The sequence below is a fragment of the Mus musculus genome, chromosome 18 (assembly GCF_000001635.26).
Source record: "Mus musculus strain C57BL/6J chromosome 18, GRCm38.p6 C57BL/6J".
NCBI lineage: Eukaryota > Metazoa > Chordata > Mammalia > Rodentia > Muridae > Mus > Mus musculus.
Genome location: NC_000084.6, coordinates 3,292,560 through 3,315,061, shown reverse-complemented (window position 1 = coordinate 3,315,061; position 22,502 = coordinate 3,292,560). Strand labels below are relative to the sequence as shown.

At 36.9% G+C, this 22,502-nt stretch overlaps 1 protein-coding gene across 54 annotated transcripts in view; it reads left to right on the top strand.

The window, feature by feature from the left end:
• Crem (cAMP responsive element modulator) overlaps positions 1-22,502 on the top strand; it is a 71,420-nt gene that overhangs the window by 22,712 nt on the left and 26,206 nt on the right. For 18 of the 54 annotated variants that reach the window (XM_030250311.1, XM_030250305.1, XM_030250309.1 and 15 more), the window contains 2 exons: positions 19,646-19,740; positions 19,880-20,022. The exons of 2 other annotated variants lie outside the window; for them this stretch is intronic. In XM_030250311.1, the coding sequence (XP_030106171.1) occupies positions 19,646-19,740; positions 19,880-20,022 (238 nt within the window). Of the gene's footprint in view, positions 1-5,074; positions 5,208-5,306; positions 5,417-15,398; positions 15,613-15,753; positions 15,901-19,645; positions 19,741-19,879; positions 20,897-22,502 lie in introns of those variants that run through there. 34 more of the 54 variants (XM_030250306.1, XM_006525565.4, NM_001374833.1 and 31 more) reach the window with 10 other exon arrangements.

The following is a 22,502-nucleotide window of genomic DNA, read 5'->3' as shown; positions in this document are numbered from 1 at the left end:
GATTAAGTGTATAAATTCCTTAAGATGGGGTAATGAGCAGAGAAAGGACAGAGATTTGGGAGATGGCTGACTCAAGGAACTGGAAAAAGCTATAGTTTATGATGGTTATTTCAAAATAGCAAATGAATTCTACATAGTAAGCATATGAATTTTGTTTTCTTTTTTTGTTTTGTTTTTGTTTTTTTGAGACAGGGTTTCTCTGTAGCCCTGGCTGTCATGGAACTCACTCTGTAGAACAGGCTGGCCTCCAACTCAGAAATCTGCCTGCCTCTGCCTCCCAAGTGCTAGGCTCAAAGGTGTGTGCCACCACTCCCTGGTGAATTTTGTTTTCTTATTTTCTGTATTTGATCACAAACCATGGAGCTCTTTCTACCATCTTTCTGTGCTACCATAATGTGTATGTAAATGTCCTGGCAGTTGTCAGGAACATCTTTACTAGGTTGTGCTTCACTGGTTTCTAAATGTAATTAGGAAGCATGGCTACACTGGCAAATTTGGAATCACTTCTGATCATTGTGGTTTTCCCAGGCAGGTTAAACAAGCATGGAATAATTAGCCCCAGGCTTAATGTGCCATTCAAAGAGCTGGAAAAATGGCAGAGTAAACCACTCTCATCTACTAGCTGGTTTTCATTGTATGACAGTTTCAGCTGGCATTATGGACCATGAAAAACCAAGACAAAAAAAAAATACACATGTGGGGGAAATCCTTGAATTTTTTAAATTTTGCTCTGTACAGCATAAATATAAATAAAATGCCTCTGTGGAGTCTGTAAAAAACAAAACAAAACAAAACAAAAAACAAAAAACAAAACACAACCAAAAACCATGGAGCCTGGTGTAATGGCACACACCTATAATTCCAGCCTCTAGGAGCACTTGGGAGGCTGAGAGAGAGGAGCTAAACTTCCAGACTAGCCTTGTCTAGATAGCAGGACCTTGTCTCACAAGATGAACCACAGTTTTTATCTTTCATATCCTATTAATGTGAAGAAATGAAAAAGTAGTATGAGATAATTTCTGAATTATTTTAGTTATGGGTTAGTTAATGCTGTGTTTTGCATGGACCATGACAGTTGGAAGAATTATACTATTTTAGCTAAAATCTTATGAGTAGGCTGGGTCGGTGGTTAAGAACTGTTCTTCTAGAGGTTCTGAGTTCAATTTCCAGCAACCACATGGTGGCTCAGATTCTTGTAGTATCTAAAACTGTTTGTGTCTGAATATTTGTTGTCACTATACAATATTATGTATGTGTATTAAAAAGTCAAGCTGAAACATATTTAAATCCTGTTATATGTGTCCAGAGTGACTAATTATTTTCAGTGGTTCCTGATAGCACAAGCAACTTTGGCATATTGATATCTTGCTTTATTTAAACTTGAGGATGATAAACTCTGTGGTAGTTTAGACTTAAGTTTGGCTTTATATGAAGAGTATTTATTTTTTATGAGTGTGACCAAATCATCATTAAACTGTTGGATTAAACATTGTGACCAGTTGTGTGTGGTGTCATTTGTGTTAGTAGCTGTGGCACCCCTGACTTCCAGAGCTTCTGCCAATCAGGTACCCTGAAGATAATATTTTCAGTAATCTGAAAACTATTGCCCTTCAGGCTCTGTACAGGGAAAGGAGGGAAGAAACCCACCAGACAAAGGCTGGAGTTTTATATTTCTCTGCTTTATAACTTTCCAGTTACAGGCAGCACTATTTTCATCTCTGCTCAAGGGTTAAGCTACAGGATAGCCATGTGTAGTACGCTATGCCTATAATTCCTGTACTTGGGATTTGGAGGTGGGAGGGTTAGGGCTCCCAAGACCATGCTCTGTTACATAGTGGCTTCAAAGCCAGTCTAGGGCACATGAGAGTCTCTCCTCAAGAAACAAAAACTAAGCAAGCTAGCTTAGCAGGTAGAGATACTTATGACTGAGCCTAACATCATGAGTTCCACCCTCAAGACTTACAGGTTAGAAGAGAGCTGACTCCCACTAGTTGTCTTCTGACCTCTACATGTGTGCTGTGACATATGAATGCACATACACACACACACACACATACACACACACACACACACACACACACACACACACACACACACACAGTTATTTTATGTTACTTTATTTAATCGAAACTATTATCTTAAGTGTATGCTCTGATATTTAAGACTAAGATCCAATCCAGCCCTGAAAAACACTTGTTAATAATCTAGAGGACATATTTCTTAGAAATTTCTTCTAAGAACAAACTCTTCCAAAAACCACAATGCTAAAAAACAAAATGCTACGTACATATCTAAATAATTTTAGTAATATTTACATACTCTGGAACTAATGACAATCCTCCTGCCTTAGCCTCCTACGTGCTAGGATCGAGGCATGACCTACCGTACTCAGGTATTTGTAAACACTTATTTTTGTTTTGAAGTGTGTGTGTGTGTGTGTGTGTGTGTGTGTGTGTGTAAATGTTTTGCCTGCATAGTGCCTGTAGAGGTCAGAAGGCAGAGTTGGGTCCCTTAGAATTGGAGTTAAAGTTGTGAGCAACCATGTGAGTGCTGGGAGTTGAATCTGGCTCCTTTGCAAGAACAAGTGCTCTTAACTGATGATTCATCTCTTCAGTTCCTTAACCATTTTTAAAAATTATATATATTTTTATTCATCTTGTATGTGCATTGGGGCATATACATAGGTCAGAGGACCCAGTTCTGCAGTGTGAGTCTTAGGGATTCAGCTCACGTTATTCACTTGCTTGGTGACCAAGTACCTTTACACACTGAACCATTTTGCCAGCCATAGTATTTTTTTAATTTACTTTTTTTAAAATTAGTTTACGTATGCGTGGGAGACATATAAGCTTGCCTGTGTGTGCTTGTTTGGCATCTAGGGGAGGGGAGGACTATATTGGTTACAGATACTTCAGGGCCACACCTGGATTTTTACATGGGTACTAGATATCCACACACAGCTTCTTCTCATTCTCGAACAGCAAGTATTCTTATCAACTGAGCCATCTTTTCCATCCAGTTTTAGCCATTTTTAGGTAAACAGTTGAGTAGTGTTAAATTTAATCCCTATTGTTGTAAAACTGAACTTTCCATCTTGGAAATTTGAAACTGAACCCATAACAGTTCTTTTTTTCTTCCGTTTTTTCCTTCCTTTTGGTTCCTATAACCATTCTACTTCTGTTTTCATGAAATTTAGCTTCTTCCTAGGCATAGAATTGTCTAGGATTTATCATTTTGTGATTGGCTTATTTCATTTGTCATGATTTCCTCTAGGCTCATTCATGAAACTTCTTATTCCTTTTAAGGCCATATATAATAGTCTATTGTGTATCATTGTTATATTTTGTTATTACTTGGTTTTTTTGTTTGTTTGTGTTTTGAGACATGGTTTCTTTATGTAGCTCTGACTGTCCTGGAACTTGGTAGACCAGGCTGGCCTTGAATTTAGAGATCTGTATACCATTGCCTCATGAATGCCGGGATTAAAGGTGTGTGCCATCATGCCGTACTTTTTTCTCTATTTGTTGTTGTTGTTTTTGTGGTTATTACTATTATTATTATTATTATTATTATTATTATTACTATTATTATTTGGCTTTTCAAGACAGGATTTTTTTGTGCAGTCATGGGTGTCCTGGAACTTACTCTATAGACCATACTGGCCTTGAACTCACAGAGATCCACCTGCCTCTGCCTCTAGAATGCTGGGATTAAAGGCATTCACCACCATGGTCAGCTCAGGACCATTTTTCAAGGTTTCACAAACTTGTTATTTTTGACAGCAACCAACAGGCACACAGAAAGGAAGGAAGGACACTTAAGATAACCATTACCCCTATGGATGTGATTGAGTGTTTTGCCTGCTTGTATGTGTGTGTGTGCACCACATTAATGCAGTGTCTGACGAGACCAAAAGAGGGTGTTAGATACAGTGAATTGGAGTTACAAATAGCTGTTAGCCACAGTATGTATTTTGGGAAACAAACTTGGGTCTTCTGGAAGAGGAGTAAATGCTATTGACTTCTGAGCCATTTCTCCAGTCCCAGGATGATCTGTTTTGAAGTTGTTTTTGAGGTAGTTTAGAATATTATCAAATAATAAAATGAATTAGAATATTAATAATTGCAATTTGACTCCTTCCTAGATGTTCTTGTAAATAGTTGCTGTAACTTGGGTGAAGTGACACAGGCCTGTAGTCTACTTGGGAGACAGAGGAAGGAAGATTGCCATGGGTTCAAAATTTGTTCACATTGCTAGTTCTAATCCAGGCTTGGCTAGAGTGATACCCCACTTCACTCCCCACAAAGGAAAACAAAACCCAGAACAAAACAATAACAAAAACTCTACTAGGTATGGTGATGCATGCCTTTAATCCCTGATACCATGTTTAAAATTACATTAAAATAGAGCTAGAGATGCATGACATAGCTCACTGGTGTATTGTGACATCACAAACTCCCACTTACCTAGCAAGTGGGAGAAACTGGGCTCCATCCCTAGCACCTGGGAAGGGTTTTGCCTAAAATGTTCAATCCCCAGTACCACCAAAAACTTAGAAAGAGAAAGATCAAATGATTCTTTATTACTTAATGCTAGTGAGCATTATTAAACGAGTTCTTAGAAATATCAAAATAAGATATTTTGCATCTTCAAGTGTTCAATTTATTTGTTTTTTTGAGACAGGGTTTGTTTGGCTTTGTAACCCTGGCTGTCCTGGAATTCGCTCTGTAGACTAGGCTGGCCTCAAACTCAAAGAAATATAACTGCCTCTGCCTCCCAAATGCTGCTGGGATTAAAGGAATGTGCTACTATTGACTGGCCTCAAGTGTTCATTTTATAAGGTTCTATTTTTTCTCTTTTCAGTTTTTAAATATTTGAGATATTATTTAACATCGTTTTTCTACAAGATATATAGAAATGGGGCAGTTTTCAACAACTTTCTTAGATCATGAAAAGGAATTTTGATTCTAGTCCTTGATCTTAGTCTAGATAACACAGATTTGATCTGCAGCAGAGTGGATAGTGTCAGTGTTATGCTTTATTGTGAATTCACATTTCTTTAATCCTTTATTAGCTGTCCTGATTGCAGGCCCATGTCTGTGATGTTCTTAGCTGTATTGTGACATCACAAACTCCACGATGACGGAACCTAGCTACGCACTGGAGCTGGTCTACTAGGTGCTGATCGCATGCTGTGCTACAACACTGTGAGGTTTCCCCAGTATAAGTGTCATTATTAGAACTTTTTTTAAAGTTCCAAATTCAAGTGAGGCTATCAATCGCATCACCTTACCCTGTTTCTTCAGATTAACTACTGTCTGTAGTGGGTTTTCAGTGGATGTGGTGGCATCAGCAGAACCTATGCTTCAGGCATCCTATAGAAGAAGATTATTCTTCAGGGGATCTGGATAAAAAGGTAAATTTTTATCTGCTGTGAGTTCATTATATATGTTTTTAAAGCCTCAGAAAAAGAGTCTCAAACTATAAAGTAGAATACACACCACCTTTATGTTTTTAACTTATTTTTGAGAAGGATGCCTGTTTGATTTTTGGAATGGGATATATACACTTTAGGCTCTCCCCATGACTTTTACTTTCTCCTCATTTAGGATTTCTATGCCAATGTCTCCTCCCCTTTGACACTAGATAATCTCTTTCCATATTTCTCTGCTGCATTACTTTCTAATTCCTTGTCTTGATTTTCTTTTTGAATTGAACACTACCCAAAATATTTGTTTTACCAATTGTCTTTTTTCTTTCTGAATTGGGAATGTAGGGATTTGCATGTTTTCTGCTTAATTCCCACTGACTGAGCACTGGCTCATGAAACCCTGAGCAAGTGCTCAGAAAGTACTGTTAACAGAAGAGTCAATTAATTAAAAAATGTGGTATATTCTTGTGAATTTTTTATTATAAAATTGTTTTAGGGGCCTGGGAGAGATGGGTCAGGGGTAAAGGCACTAACAACTGAGTTCAAGTTCCTGATCCACATGGTGGAAGGAGAAAAACAACTCCTGCAAGCTGTTCTCTGAGCTCCATATGTGCACTTATTCACACATATATATATGTTTAAAAAATAGTTTTAGGCCAGCCTGAGAGATTGTTCAGCAGTTAAAAGTACTTGTTACTCTCCCCTAGCCTAAAATACTTTTCTTTGTTTTCTCTTTACTACTTTTTCTCATTGCACTTTGGAAGATTTCTCAGGTTATAGCATATTTGCAAATCTGCTAATTTCTACTTAGACATTACAAAATTAAATTTTATCTACATAGCACTTGTTCTTAGAGATTGTTTCCAGCATCCACATGATGGCAAAAAAAAAAAAAAAAAAAAAAAAAACCTTCCAGTTCCTTCTGACCTGTAGGTGACCAGTACACATGTGATGCACATACCTAAGTGCAGGCAAAACATTCATGTATAAAGTAGCCTAATCTAAAAATGTTTGTTTTAGGTCGTACACAGTGGCCACATGTCTGTATTCTTAGTACTTAGGAGGCTGAAATAGAAGAATTGCAAATTTGAGTCCTTCTCATAAACACAAAAGGAACAAACAAACAAAAAATAAAAGTAGTTTTAGAATAAATCTTGATATATATAAGAGAGATTTCTTTGTTTCTATCTGCTTATTTTAGTTGAAGTACACCTTATTGTCTTCCTATAAGTAACTTTATTTTTTGTCTTTTTTAAAATTTTTTGTCTTTTGATTTAACTTTTTAAAAATTTGATTTACTTTTGAGACATGGTTGTCTTATACAGCTTAGGCTAGTTTTAAACCTGCAGTATACATCTCCCTCCTTAGTGTTATGAATTTGGGGTGTGCTGCCAAGCCTAGTTTACTAATTCCCCAGTGTTCCCAAAACATCTTTAGAGCCTTTGCCTTTGTAAGTGATTACATATGCATATGAATTCTTCTCTTGATATTATTCAAATATGTAATCAGTTATGATTCAGTAGTGTGTTGTTTAGTCTTCACAGGTTTGCATACTTTCTGTAGTTTCTCTTGCTGTTGATAACTAGCTTTGTTCCATCAAAGTCAGGTTGAATACAGGATGGTATCACACTTTACCTATTATAAATTTTGGCTTCCAACACTCACAAAGTGGCTTGCAACTATGTCTTCTTCTGACCTCCATAAGTAACAAGCATACACATGGTGCATATGGATATATTGTTGATACTTGTTTTGTGTCCTAATATGTGATCATCTTTTTAGAAAATTTCTTGGACTTCTGAGAAGAATGTACGTTCTTTAGAGTTTGGATGGAACATTTTGTAGATAACTGTTGTGTCTGTTTGACTTAAGATATCCTTTAACTCCAATGGGTTTGTTTTGGTTTTTTGGTGTTTTTTTTTTGGGGGGGGGGCTCATTTTTGGTCAGGATGACCTGTTACTGGTAAGAGTGAGGTATTGAAGTCACCTACTATGTTATATCACTGTAATGAAGTTAATCTGTGGTTTTAGATCTAGCAACATTTCTTTTCTGAAATTGAGTGCATCTGTTATGGTCTGCTTACATTTAGAATTGGGAATATTCTCTTGGTTGATTGTTCTCATGGTGAATATGAAGTGACCTTATCTCTTTCTGGCTAGTTTGAGTTTGAAGTTTCTTTAGTTAGACATTAAAATTGCTATGCATATTTATTTGTTAACATTTCCTTGGAATAAATTTTTTCATTCTAGTATTTTAAAGTAGTGTCTATTATTGATGATGAGGTTTATTTCCTAGAAGCAGCAGAAAGATGGGTTCTATTTTCTAATCCAGTCTAATAGTCTGTGTATATTTATTGGGGGAGTTGAGACCACTAATACTAAGAATGGTCTCAACTCAATTAAGACCGCTAATATTAAGTGACATATTAATATATCACTGGGAGATGTATATTAATTATTTGCATATTGTTTTTATGTTGTTTTCTTAGACATCTTTTGAGTAACTATTGGAATTATTTATTACTTGTGACCTCCTGGGTGTGCTTATCCTTTTCTTCAGACTGGAGTATTCTTCTAATACTTTGCATAGAGCTTGCTTAGGGAATCATAAATTCCTTTAATCTGTTTTTGTCATGAAAAGATTTTTTTTTCTCCTTCAATTTTAGTAGATAATTTGGTTGTGTATAATGTTTGGATTGACAATTTAGATCTTTTAGAACTTGGAAGATATTGAAAAGCCAGAAGTTTTTGTTGAATAATCAGATAATCTGTTTATGGGTCTGCCTGTATAAGTGTCATGACCTTTCTGTCTTATAGATGTTGATCCCTTTATTTTGTGTTTTTAATGTCTTAACTATAATATTTTGTGGGGAGGTTCTTTTTTGGCCCTGTCTATTTGGAGTTCTGTAAGCCTCTTGTACTTGGATGGGTATTACTTTTTCTAGGTTTGAGAAATGTTCTTCTCTGATTTTTGTTTTGTTTTAGAGGCCAAGTCTCACTATGCAATACTAACTGGCCTGGAACTCACAGTGTAGAGCAGGCTTGCTTTGTGCTCACAAACATCCACCTGCCTCTACCTCCTGGATGCTGGTATTCAAGACTGTTTGCTATGATGCCCAGCCCCTCTGTAATTTTATTGAAAATATATTCTATGCCTTCAATGCGATAGTGTCCTTTTAGTCCCACAATATACAGGTTAGATCTTTTCTTGGTGTCCAACTTTCTCTTCATATATATTTCAGAATTTCTCAATTGACCTCTGCCTTGTCCTCTAAGCCCAAAGTCTCTATTTTCCTATGGTCCATTCCATTGGTAAAGCTTTCCACTAAGGTATATGTTTGGATTATTGAGTTTTGCATTTTCAGAATTATTTCAGTTGTGCTTTTCTTCAGCAATTCTGTCTCTGTTAAATTCTGTTTTCACATCTTGGATTGCCTTCTTTACTTCATTCATGTCACTGTTTGCTCTTGGAGTATACTCATGCCTTCTATGAGCGGTTTGAACATTATTATAATAATTCTTCTGAATTCTTTGGAAATTCTTCCAAGTCACTGTCATTAGGTTCCATTAGGAACCTCATTCAATTAGGGAATTTACTTGTGGGGGATCCTTGTCATCTTGGTTTCTGATTTTGTTTGTGCACTTGGACTTGTGCATTTAGAGTAGTATGTTGGTTGTGACTTCCTTCCTTCCTTCCTTCCTTCCTTCCTTCCTTCCTTCCTTCCTTCCTTCCTTCCTTCCTCTTTATGTCTGTCTCTCTGTCTTTCTTTCATTGTCATCCCTCAGTGGAGGTATTTATAGTATTCAGGAAAGGACTTAGTAGTAGGTCTGAGAGGCCAGCTTTCTTATGTCTGGCAGGTACAGGAAGAATATGAGCAGCATAGTGGGCCTAAGCAGAGGAAGCTGGATCTCCTACTTGCTGCAGGAGGCTGTGCAGGATGGCTGAGGACTGAAGGGTGGGCCTATATCTGGAGGCAATGACCAGCACTTGGAGTGTGGTTTCTGGGTGGTGTAGATGGACCAAAGTTTGGGATGGATGCAGGAGGCCACAGGGCCCAGGTTCCTGGTGAAAGTTGTTCCTGGACAGTGCTGCCATGTGAGCTTTTAAGATGATGAAGTTTAAGATCATTAACTGTACAATTACAGGCTTAATGCTTATCACTTCCCAGGGTTGTTAAAGCTAGTGAGCATATAGAATGGCAGTTTTACAGATCTAAGTGCTTTCTTGATTAAAAGGACCCATCTAAAGTCTAGCATCAAGGATACACTATTTGTGTTTTAGGAGTTTAATGATGTCGGACATAGCAGAGGTATCATTGCAGAATTCACTTAGCTCACCTGTAGGATTTTGAGGTCACAGCCTGTGTTGGTGGGAACTTACAACATGTTTTAGTTTTTATTTGTTTGTTTCGTTTTCCTGAGATGGTCTCACTATGTACTTCTGGCTGGCCTGGAACTCACTATGTAGACCAGGCTGGCCTCAAATTCACAGAGGTCTGTCTGCCTCCTGAGGGCTGACATGCAAAGGCATGCACCACCATACCCAGCCCAGGTAATCTTTAAAAGATAATGATTTTATGTTATTTATTTTGTGTGTATCTGGGTGTGAGCACATGTATACCATGGTGTATGTAGAAATCAAAGAACAACTGTGAGAGTTGGTTATGGTCTTCCATGATGGAGTTCCAGGATCTGACACAAGTCATCAATCTTGACAGGGAAGGGGCTTTACTCACTGAGTTATCTTGTTGGTCTACATCAGGTATTCTTGAAACTAAAACTTTTGATAGAACTGTTGTTTAATATGGAGTTATGAGAATTATACTTGAAAGATACGCAACTAAAAGCATGTTCTATAACTATTTGTATAATATGTATATACATACATATATATGATATATACTCACAGCTATATAAATATATACCTAGTATAATTATATATATATATACATATATATACATATATATATATATATATATATATAAATGTTATAATATAATATACTATATATATATAAGCTAGTTTTATGTCAACTTGACACAACCTGAAATCATCTGAGTGGAGGGAGCCTCTATTAAGATTAAAGCCTCCATAAGATGAGCCCGTAGGCAAACCTGTGCAACATTTTCTTAATTAGTGATTGATGTGCTAGGGCCTATCCCATTATGAGTGGTACCACTCCTCGTGGTCCTGGGTTCTCTAAGAAAGTAGGCTGAGCAAGCCACGAAGAGCAAACTAGTAAGCAGCACCCCTCCATTGTCTCTGCATTAGCTCTTGTCTCTAGCTTCCTGTCTTCACTTCCCTCAGTGTTGGATTCTTACTTGGTAGTGTAAGCTGAAACAAAGATTGATGACTCTTTCCTCTGCAAGTTGCTTTGGTTATCGTGTTCCATCATACCAATAGTAACCCTAACTAGGACCGTGTGTGTGTGTGTGTGTGTGTGTGTGTGTGTGTGTGTGTATTCACATATGCATATGTTATGATTTATTCTTTTTTATAAAGTTTTCTTATAATTTATTTATTTTCGGTGAACTGATGTTTTTCTTCCATATGTCTGTGTGAGGGTGTCAGGTCCCCCGGAACCAGAGTTACAGACAGTTGTGAGCTGCCATGTGGGTGCTGGGAATTGAACCTAAGCCTTCTGGAAGAACAGTAGGTGTTCTTAACCATTGAGCAATCTCTCCAGCCCCATGATTTATTCTTGCTTTAGTTCTTCAAATAATGCGACTTTGAAGCTGCAGTGTTTATTCACAGGAAGTGAGTACACAGATTGCAGATTCTTCATAACATAGCACAACTTTTGAGAATATTTCTAGTATTCTTGAATTTCTCTATTATAGTTTCAAGTTTCTTATCTTTAAATGTTTTACTTTTTGTTGTTAAAAAAGCAAATCATTGAGATATACTGGGGCTCTGGCAGGGCTTGTCAGAGAAGTCTGATTCTATAGGGAAAAGTCCTTTCATATGAACAACTTTCATAGTTTTTTCCACCACCAGCTTGATTAAGTGTTGTGCTAAAGGATGCCAGTTGGTAACATGTAGAGTTTGAGACCCCTATTTAGAAAGAAAGAAAGAAAGAAAGAAAGAAAGAAAGAAAGGAAAGAAGAAAGGAAAGAAAGGAAGAAAGGAAGGAAGGAAGGAACGAAGGAAGAAAGAAAGAAGAAAGAAAGAAAGAAAGAAAGAAAGAAAGAAAGAAAGAAAGAAAGAAAGAAAGAAAGAAAATAAAGGGGAAGGTGAAGGAAGGGGAAGGGGAAAGGCAAAAGGGAAGGAAGGGAAAGGAAACACAAAAGCAAATGTGGGGTAAGAACACCTGCAGAGGGTGTGGCATCCTCTTATGGGAACATGCTAGCCAGTACTTCTTTTTGAGTTAAGGAAGGTTTGTTTTGCCTTTCTATATAAGATAAAAAGCATAATTTATATTTTGCTAGTCTCTGATCTACAAATGTCAGTGTTACTGGGTTTGAATTATGACTATGAAACTGTATTAGAGCTGAAATCTCAGCCTGTCTCAGCCCTCTGTTTGAGCTGAACAGCAGACTGAAGCAATGTTATTATTGAGCAGCCACTGAACAGTGTTCTATGCACTGCAGAACCTTGGGAAAGATGTGCAGATGCTTGCAAAGGATTTGCTAAGATAAATATATAGAGTAACAGTGTATTTTATATATAATACAATTTTATTTACCTTTTACTCTAGTAACATTTGTACTGGTGTGCTCAAAACAATAAGTGGAAAATAAACTTTTGTTCTTAACTTGAGCCATATTAGGGGCATCAAGGACCATAATTAACCGGCTTTTATATGCTTCACTACCTTTCCTTTGAAGTTAAACACAGCAGCCAGTTTCATTGGAGAATATTTTGGATGAACCAGTAAAAGCTGCATAACAACATGACCCTTGAGTACATACTACCTTAATTTAATCCTCTTTGTTTTGAAATGGGATGTGTTTTTGAGGGGAGGTGGTCCACATTCGCTCCACCCACTGAGCCAGTGCTTCCCTACAAATATTTCAGGATGTTGTATAATATTGAGTCAGCTAAAGATACATTCAAAGCCTACAGATGTCATTGGTACAGATTTGGGAACAACCATTTGTGAGTTTCGGAACTATGTCAAAGAATATTCTTGCTTGCCTGTAAAAACTGCAGTAAACTCCCCTTGCTCTATAAAATCCATTGTCTATGAGATGCAGATTGTTTTTCACGTATCTACTCATGAGACACAAGATCCAGACTTTCTTCACATATGACCTCATGAAACACACTGCAAATTAATTGTAGAAGGATATATTAGAATCTAGATCTGTTTAATTGAAACAAGTCATTAAAGCCAAGTATAGTAGAGCAGACTTAAAATCTTAGTCACTTGACTGAGACAGAAGTCATCATGAATTTGAGACCACCCTGGAATATATAGTGAGCCTGTGATAAGTGAGAACCTTTAAGGCAGGCAGATCTCTGTGTGTTCAAGGTCAACCTGGTCTGTGTAACTTCCAGGCTAGCCAAGGATACACAGAGAAATCCTGTCTTAAAAAACAAGACAAAACAAAAAACAAAAGAAAGAAAGGAAGGAAGGAAGAAAGAGAGAGGAAACCAAAAACCAAACAACAACAAAAATCATAGTCATTAAAAGAAGTAGTTAGTCTGTTATGGTGATGGTGGTACATGCCTTTAATCTCAGCAGAAGCAGGTGGCTCTCTGTTCGTTTGAGGCCAGCCTGGTATATGTAGTAAGTTCCAGGCCAGCCACGAGACAACATGAGACAACATAATGAGATGTTGTCTCAAAACAACAACAAAAACTCACAACCAACTGAAAACACATATACATAAAAACCCCAGAGTAAAACACTGTCAGAATTTTCACTAAATAGTTTTGTTTTGAAAAATGTAACTTTTTCATAAAATTATAGCATTGCAGTAGATTTAGCATTGCTGAGCTATTAGGTGATTATTCCATTTTAATTTCTAGTGTGGTATTAATCAGTAGATAAAAATCTTCTGCACTGTATTATATGGGTTTGCAAGAACCAGATATGTACATCTTTATCTAATTTTGTGTCCATCATCCCTATTTGCAGCCTGAAACAAGTCATGATCCATAATGTATTGTTTATGTCACAAAAATAAACAAAAACTGTACATCAGGATTCCACTTCTTAGGATTTGGTTATTCAATATTTACCCATCACTCTACCTAGGTAGAAATCCAGTTGATTCAGATACTGAAACCTCTTTAGGGCTGGTGAGGTGGCTTAGATGCTTGCTTACTACTGAACTTGATGACCTGAGTTTGATCCTGTGGAACTACATGGTAGAAGGAGAGACCAACTCCAATAAGTTGTCCTTTCAACCTTTCAACCTCACACAACACAGTGGCATGAACACACAAAGTGGCATATATACATACACAGACTTACTCTATATGTAATAAAAATTTGAAAACAACAACAAACACCTGTGAGATGATAGTTAGGGAGTTTAAGTATAAAGATACCCTGTGAGAGAGACTGTGAGGTCACTGGAGAGGAGGAGGAACTTTGTGCCAGTCAACACACTGCTGGATAGCCTTCTATCATTTTTTTCTTGTGCTGACATTTATGGAACAAATCCTTTTTATTTGTACCTTTAGCTGCTCAACACACACGCACACACACACACACACACACACACACACACAGTACTTTTAATATAGATAGATGTACTTTTCTCCTACAATCCAAATAGATGGTGTTACTGTAATAGATAGGTACGTTGTCTGTATCCATTGCCTCTGGCCTATTTGTAACCTTCGTAATCTAGGCTTAGATCAAGGTCTGGCTTCAGCTCTGGCTCCCATAGAAAGCCTTCACTTTGTGTTCAGGGCTAAACTGATCTTTCTTCTGTACGCCTGTGACATTTATGGCTAGTAAAGTTAGAGCAGTTAGCTCTTTACTTGTTTGATGTGTTGTCTTTGATTGGGCACCAGTTTTACCAATTCTACCTACAATTTATACCTCAGTACATGAAGTACAGTGAGTGCTAGACATACGTATCTTTTTTATGTGTTAAAGTATTTGCTTTCTAGAAAATGACATTGTAAATATATCTTAATTATTTGTTGTAAATCTGCCTCCCCCCTTCCGCACCAGACTAGGTTTTTTCTGTGGTTTTTATCCTGGCCACAAATTCATGATCCTTCTGCTTCAGCTTCCTGAGTGTGGAGATTTCAAACATTTCACTTTGCAAAGCCATTTTCAAATAGTTTTAAAAGTAATAAAATACTAGTAAAGTAGCCTGGGACTCACTGGTGTTTCTTAAAAAATCGAGGCTTCTGTGAAAATTAACACCTTGAGGTTCTTTTATTACTCAAGATAGAAACTCCCACTGCATTTCATTTTCAAGGTCTTTGAGTGGTTTGAAGAAATCAAAATGCATAGTGAACTGAATAATATTAAGAAAAGTTTCTAAAATTATAGTGGCCAGAAGGACAGATTACTAGAGACTTTGAGTCCAATCCAAAGGGTGTTTGTGGATACACTCAGTAGGGTGATATGGGGAGATGCCTATGTCACTCATCTCTCAGTTCAAGACTGATGGGGCTCTGCACCTCTCAACTGATACTCCATGTTGGAAAGAGGGCTCCCAAACTAGCAAAAGGCTTGAAATTTCTTTTTTTTTCCTGTGGTGTATTCTCTCTCTCTCTCTCTCCCTCTCTCTCCCTCTCTCTCTCTCTCTCTCTCTCCCTCTCTCTCTCATATGTGTGTGTGCGTGTGTGTGTGTGTGTGAGAGAGAGAGAGATAGTGACTGCAGAAACAAGTATGTACATGTGGTTATAGAATATCAAAATGACTTTTTCTTGAACTAATATTGAGGCAGTGTATCAGCTTACATCTAAAAATAGTGAAAAAAATTGCCACATGCAAAACATTTCATTTATCAAAAAGTAATCCACCACATTTAAATTTTCTTCAGTTCCTCTTAATCAGTTAAAGAGGAGGAGTTTGTGTTTTGTCCTGAAAAGGGTGACCCTGTTAGTAGCCAAGAGGCTGCATTGAGGTAGTTTAACTGCTTTAGAACTTTGTGCTCGGAACATTCTTAGCTGCCAAAGCATGGGCAGCAAAAGTGAGGCACATGGGTTCTTTAGTATCTGTCACATCAGAGAATGACAGTTCCAGGACAGTGACTACCTCCTAATGGTAAGTACCCTACTTGTTCTTCATTTCTTAGATTCAGAAAAAGAAAGAAGTAGGCTGGTTGTGATAGCAAGTGGTACTCTTAAAAATAAACAAAAGCAAAACAAGTCCAGCTTTAATCCTCAATGATGGTCATTTTTTCAGGTTTCTGTAGCTGGATCAGGCACTGGAAGAGGCTCCCCAGCTGTGACTCTAGTACAGTTACCTTCAGGCCAAACTGTACAGGTCCAGGGAGTTATTCAGACACCACATCCATCGGTTATTCAATCACCACAAATACAAACTGTTCAGGTTAGCGTCCTTCCTTGACGATTTGTCTTTGACTTTCTTGAGCTTTAAATTTTTTTCTGTTGTTTAATTCATTTATCATCATTTTCTTTTACTCTTTTAGAGATAAAGTTTCACTATGTAGCTAAGATTGGCTTTAAACACCTTTTCCTCCTCCTCAGCCTCTCAAATTATGGGACTACAGGCATGTGGCACTGCATTCGGCTGTTTTGTGTAACTTTATATTGAAGGTGTCGTCTTGAATACTTGGAGGATTCCTTCTTATGTATGGTACATTGTGTTGGGCTGTGTATATAGACTGACTTATGGGTAGGATTTTTGTTACCGCTCTTAATTTTGTAAAATGAGTAATTGTTAAATAAGCAAGTTCTATATTTTAGTTTCTTTTTTTTCCAGACATATTTATTTAGCAAAGCTCTCTAGTGGTACTTTGAGGGTTCCTAGAAAACATTGCTATAAAAATAGTACAGACCTGGTTGGCTTTGGACTCACTATGTAGCCCAAGTTGGCATCAAACTTCATGCCTGAGCTTCTTGAGTACATCATTGTACTTTGTCAGAAATTGATTTTATATTAGTGAATGTAACCCTCAGAAATTGAGGATATTTGATGCTGGGACTAAAACTGCAGATCTTTGTGGATGTTAAGCACATGTTCTAATACCTCCAGAATCCCAGCCCAAAAGTACAGATTCTTGTCACTTGGGTACTTTATTTTCATGTCACACATTCTTGTAGTTGTGGTTGTGGTACAGATAAATATTTTATGACTTCTCATCATTGTAATTATCACACATGATACGAATTACATCCTAAACTCTTGAAGGTAGTTTTTTTCACTAATAGATATTTATTATGTTTTATGTACTTTATAACATACTTTATAGTATTATGTACTTTATAACATACTTTTCATATTTACTGAACTGATTTCTGTTTCTTTTTTAGATCAATTTGTTAATCTAATTTTTTTGTTTGTTTGTTTTTTTCGAGACAGGGTTTCTCTGTATAGTCCTGGCTGTCCTGGAACTCACTCTGTAGACCAGGCTGGCCTCAAACTCAGAAATTCGCCTGCCTCTGCCTCCCAAGTGCTAGGTTTAAAGGCATGCGCCACCACCGCCCGGCTTGTTAATCTTTAAGTGTAGAAATTATTTGAAATTAAGTGGTGACAAGCAAGGCTCAAATCTGTGAGGAAAATGGATGTGCATATACTTAATCTTGCCTTCACATGCATGTGCTTGAGTGTAGTTTCTCACAGAATGCAGTGAGGGCCTCAGCACAGCACTTACATGATAAATTTCCGTAAATAAATTTTTCTGAGTTTGCTTCTTTTTCCAGCATAGGTATCTTGTTTTTGTCCCAGGGTGTAGAAACAATTCCTATCATTGTCTTTAGTTTTCTGTGATGACCCTTGATTACAAGAATTTGTAATTTCTGATTTTAATTATAAAGTAAGAAAGTTCCCCCTTACTCTTCCTTGTATTATGGATTTTATTGGCAGTAGAAACTTTACCTGGCTGGTATTGGAAGGCAACATTGTCTTATAATAGGAATACTTTATTATTGCTGTTTTGTTAAGTGAATTATTTGATTGTCTTTATAGAGATAAATGCTTTTAGATCTTATCTTAGAACTCTTGTGGTTTAAATGACAAATCTTCTGCATGAACTTCAATTTTTAAAATGTTTTTATTAGCATATATTAATTATATGCAATAGTGTTTTCATTATTATGACATTCCATACTGTACTAGAATTTGCTCTGTAGACCAGGCTGGCCTCAAGCTCACAGACATCCACTTGCTTCTGTCTTCTAAGTTCTGAGATTAAAGATGTGAGCCACCATTGCTTATCTTGTCTCAGCTTTTCTAAACTGGATGAAATAATGGGCTGTACTGCATATAAGGGAATTGCTGCGTTTTGGACAGCTGTGTGAAGTATATTGCCAGTGTAAGATACATGGTGTATGACCATTGTAAGGCAATAACACTTGTTTCCTAGTAGATTATGTTGGGTGTGTGAGTGCTTGTGTAAGAGGATCCATGACCAGAGTGTTATATTTGTAGATGCATATATGTATGTAGATACACATGCCTGTCTACATGCATTGAAGACGTTAGCATTTCTTCTATTAGAATCAGAAATGAATTTTTAGTATATGTTTTAATTGGTAAACAATTTTTATCAATTTATTCTGACAACATTTTGCTTTAAAGTTTGTATATATTGTGGTATGACTAAATTGGCTAATTAAAATATGTGTTATATAATTTTTACATGCTGGAAACACTTTAAATACGCTAATTCTACACGAACTTTTGTAATTTTCAAGAGGAAAATATAATGATATTCTTCTTTTTGTTCCTCCTCCTCCTCCTCCTTGGCGTTTTTCTAGAGAAGATTTTTGAAGCTCAAGCTGGTTTCAAGCTCATAGTATATTTAAGACTGTTCTTGAATTTTGTATGCTTCTGATTCTGCCTTCAAATGTTAGGATTAGAGGAATTCACCACTATTCCAGGTTTTATGTGATGTTGGGGATCAAATAATATGGCTTTGCTGTGCATGATGAAAGCACTCTATCAACTGAGTCGCCTCCTCGGCCCCATACTGGTTTTTTTTTTTTTTTTTTTTTTTTTGAGACAGGGTTTCTCTGTGTAGCCCTGGCTGTCCTGGAACTCACTCTGTAGACCAGGCTGACCTCGAACTCAGAGACGTTCCTGCCTCTGCCTCCTGAGTGCTAGGATTAAAGGCGTGTGCCACCACACCTGGCCCCGTGCTGTTCTTAACTGGACTTGTTTTCAGTCTTGATTCTTAGTTTTTTTTTCCCCCCATATCAAAGTCTCATGTAACATGAAGTTTTGTAAACCTACCTCCCCTAAACCTTAGAGCTAAATTACTAAATATATTGACAGAAGACATGTTTAGAGATTTGTCATTTTAGTTTTCTCATTTTCTTTAATTGACATATCATTCATTGTATTGTTGCCTGGTTTGAAAACTCTGATACTTTTATTTTTATAACTATCTGTCTGTCTGTCTGTCTGTCTATCTATCTACCTACCTACCTATCTATCATCTATCCATCCATCCCACCCACCAGTCTTATTTTTTGTGTGTGGATGTGTCTTTGGGTGCATTCCATAGTGTCTACCTGTAGGATAGTGGGGATTTATTTTTTGTCTGATATGTGGGTCTTGGGACTGAACTCAGGTTGTCAGGCATAGTGGCAAGTGCTTTTATTCCCTGAGCCATCTTAGTGGTCCTTAAATATGAATTTGTTTTGACGTCAGAATCTTTACACTCTAATATACTCCTTATAATATAAATCCTTCTCTCAACAAGCTTGGTTTTACTTACTTGTTTACATAAGTATTTATTCTTCTTTGGGCCTGCTTAATGTCCTAACTTTTACACCTAGCTTAAGCCAATGACGATGTAGAGAGAGCACTAAATTGGGTAGTTTTTCTGCATCTGTTATGGTCTTACTGATATCTGTACTTACAAGGACACATTTAGGTTGGGGGTTTGGGATCTTAAGTCTTTTATGCTTTTCCCTTTCCTGTGAAGTCCTACTTGGTATTCTAAGTACATTTCTATTGAATTTATGTAGAATTTATTATCAATTTCATTCCTTGTTTCCCTCTCCACATAAGCACTGAATCCTATCCACAGTCAATCTTAATCACCATTTTTGAGTGAAGATGGAGATCATGTGTTTTATGATGCATTTCAGAAAGTCTTGTATTATAGGTAGCAACAATTGCAGAGACAGATGATTCTGCAGACTCAGAAGTAATTGATTCGCATAAACGTAGAGAAATTCTTTCACGAAGACCCTCATATAGGTGAGTTAACTAACTTTCCAACTTGTATATTTCCACCCAAAAAGACACAATAATTGTAGAGCAAAGCAATGATTCTTTATGGCTTTCCTGTTGTCTCTTTCTATATCCTAATTGCTTATATTGTTATATTATATTTTAGAAAAATACTGAATGAACTTTCCTCTGATGTGCCTGGTATTCCCAAGATTGAAGAAGAAAAATCAGAGGAAGAAGGGACACCACCTAACATTGCTACCATGGCAGTACCAACTAGCATATATCAGACTAGCACGGGGCAATACAGTATGTATGCTATGATTCCATAGACACAGTGCTAGCTTTATGTCTTCCCTATTACAGTGAAGGAGTGTGGGCTTGGGCATCCGAATGTTTCATTAACAGCTGTGCATCGTTAACAGCTGTGCATCACAGAATAAACAGTACATGTTAAAGCAGTAAGATATTGATAAAGCAATAAGTACTGATAACTGAAAAGTCTTTATTGCTGAATATGAATGATAAGTGGTTAAAAATTAAAGGCAGGGTTCCTATTTACATGTTTATATTCATCTCAGGTAACAATTTTAAAAGTTATTGTTTTTGTTGTCTTTATGCTATAAATGTCTGTATTTCATTGTTGCTGGCATTTGTTGCCAACAACTTATTACACTTAATCATATAAAAGAAGTAAATATGTTTTCTAAGTTGTGTTTTAAATGTACTTTTGTTTTCATAACTTCGTTAATTTGTGCTGCAGTTTTTCTAAAAGAACAAAATCATTTAACTTTCAAACTGTAGCAATTGGATAGATCATTTTATTTGAACTTTACACACTGGAAGCTCTAATAAACAGATAGATTGGCATTTAGTCTTGTGCATTTTAATGTATTGCTACTTCTGGCTTTTTTTTTTTTTTTTTTTTTGTTCTTACTAAAGCACTAATCATTTTCCCAAGTCAAGCACATTTGATAAACAAGAATAATGAAATCTAGAAAGCAAAATAAAAGGAAAGAAGGGAAGCCAAGGGAAATAACTGCTTGGGTCCTTGGGGATGTGTGTAATGTTATATACTGTGTCCAAATAAAATTCAAAGACTATATTTTCATTTTGAAAATACCTGCAAAGCCTCAGGACTTGGCTATTAAAACATGTTATCTCCTTTTCTGTATGGAAGATCTTATGTAGTTATTAGAATTTGTTGTTGTGTGTTTCTTAGAATTTTTCCTGTGGTGATAGATATTTGCAATAGCAGATTCTGCGTGTAATTTTAGGTCACTACCATCATGGGTATAACTTGTCACACTGCCAGATGATGAATGCACATGTTCAAAATGAGCGTGAAGAAAATTCCCACAACCGTTTGTGTCTAGTTTGGCTCATTGGAATTATGTGGTGAATGTTTTAGGACTGTAAACCAGAGCTTGCCAGCTTTTGTACCTTAGTAGTACAGTTCTAGGTTCCTGGAGGGCAAAGAACTCCTCAGCCCTCTGTCCCTAGACAGACTGAACAGGGCTGGGAGGCTAGAGCCTCTAGACTGATCCTCAGCCTTGAGCAATGTTGCCTGCTTACCCAGTGGGCTGTTCATGCTATTGTTTTCTGTTTGTGCTTTGACAGGGTAAAGGTTGGAAAATACTGCTAAAAGAATGTTAACACTTGAATTTTGGATTGAGCTAAGAGGCTCAATAACTTGGCATTTCTCTGGAATACCCTGATGCTCCTTAGGACTTTTCATGGGAGCAGTGATCTATTAACAGGGAACAAGAAAAGTTGATGCTGTGGGTTCATTTTCTTAGATTATTACCATAAAATGTGACATAGTGAAAAGAAAGCTAAGAGAATATTGAAGCTGGAGGGGATATGGTAAAGGGCTCTGGGGTCTGTATCTGCTCACTCAGTGATCAGGTCAAGAAGCATCTCAGGCTTTAGTCTTTGAAGTGATAATTTCAGTGGCCAAACTGTAGGGTATATGTGAACACAAAAGAAAAGCATAGGCCAAAGTGGGGAGAAAAAGATGTGCAAACATTGGGCGAAGACAAAGGAGTTTCGACTAGTGGAGATGGTCTTCTTTGTGCTCACTAGGCCTGTCCTTTCATTGAGCTTCAGTACCATAGCTTCTGTACCGTGCTCCCCGCCCCAGAGTCTACACTTTGCATTGTAGCTCACTATATGTAGGCAGCAAGGTTGGGGAATGAGTCAGAAGTTCCAGGGTAAATGAGGCAACTGCATTTAGAAGTTTAACTTGTATTTGTTTGCCCACAAGAATAATTTCTATATGTCACTAGGGAATATTTATATTTACATTATACCTTTATACATACAAGATCCATTTAATTAATCTTACTTCTTAGTATTAAAAATTTAGCATGTTTTGGTGCTTTGATGTTATATATAAGTATTTAAGAATAAAAAAAGCTGCTAGCATTCTTTGGATTTTCGAATAGTTTCACTAGAACTATGCATTGTTTTGAGTCACCCTCATAATCTTGTGACAAGAGTATCAAACTTGATGAAATAAAATATCTCCCACATATAGTTACATTTTTTTTCTTCGTATTTATATGTATGCAGATTAGTGTATGTGGATACACTTGCTTACATACAAAGGCTAGAGGCTGACATAGGTGTCTTCTATGGCTTTTGTACCTTATGGTTTGAGATGAAGTCTCACCTGGAGCTCACTATTTTTGGCAAGACTTTCTGGCCAGTCCAGGCCCTGGTATTCACTCATCTTCATTAACTGCTAAGGTTACAGATGTAGTACACTAACCCCAGCTTTTACATGG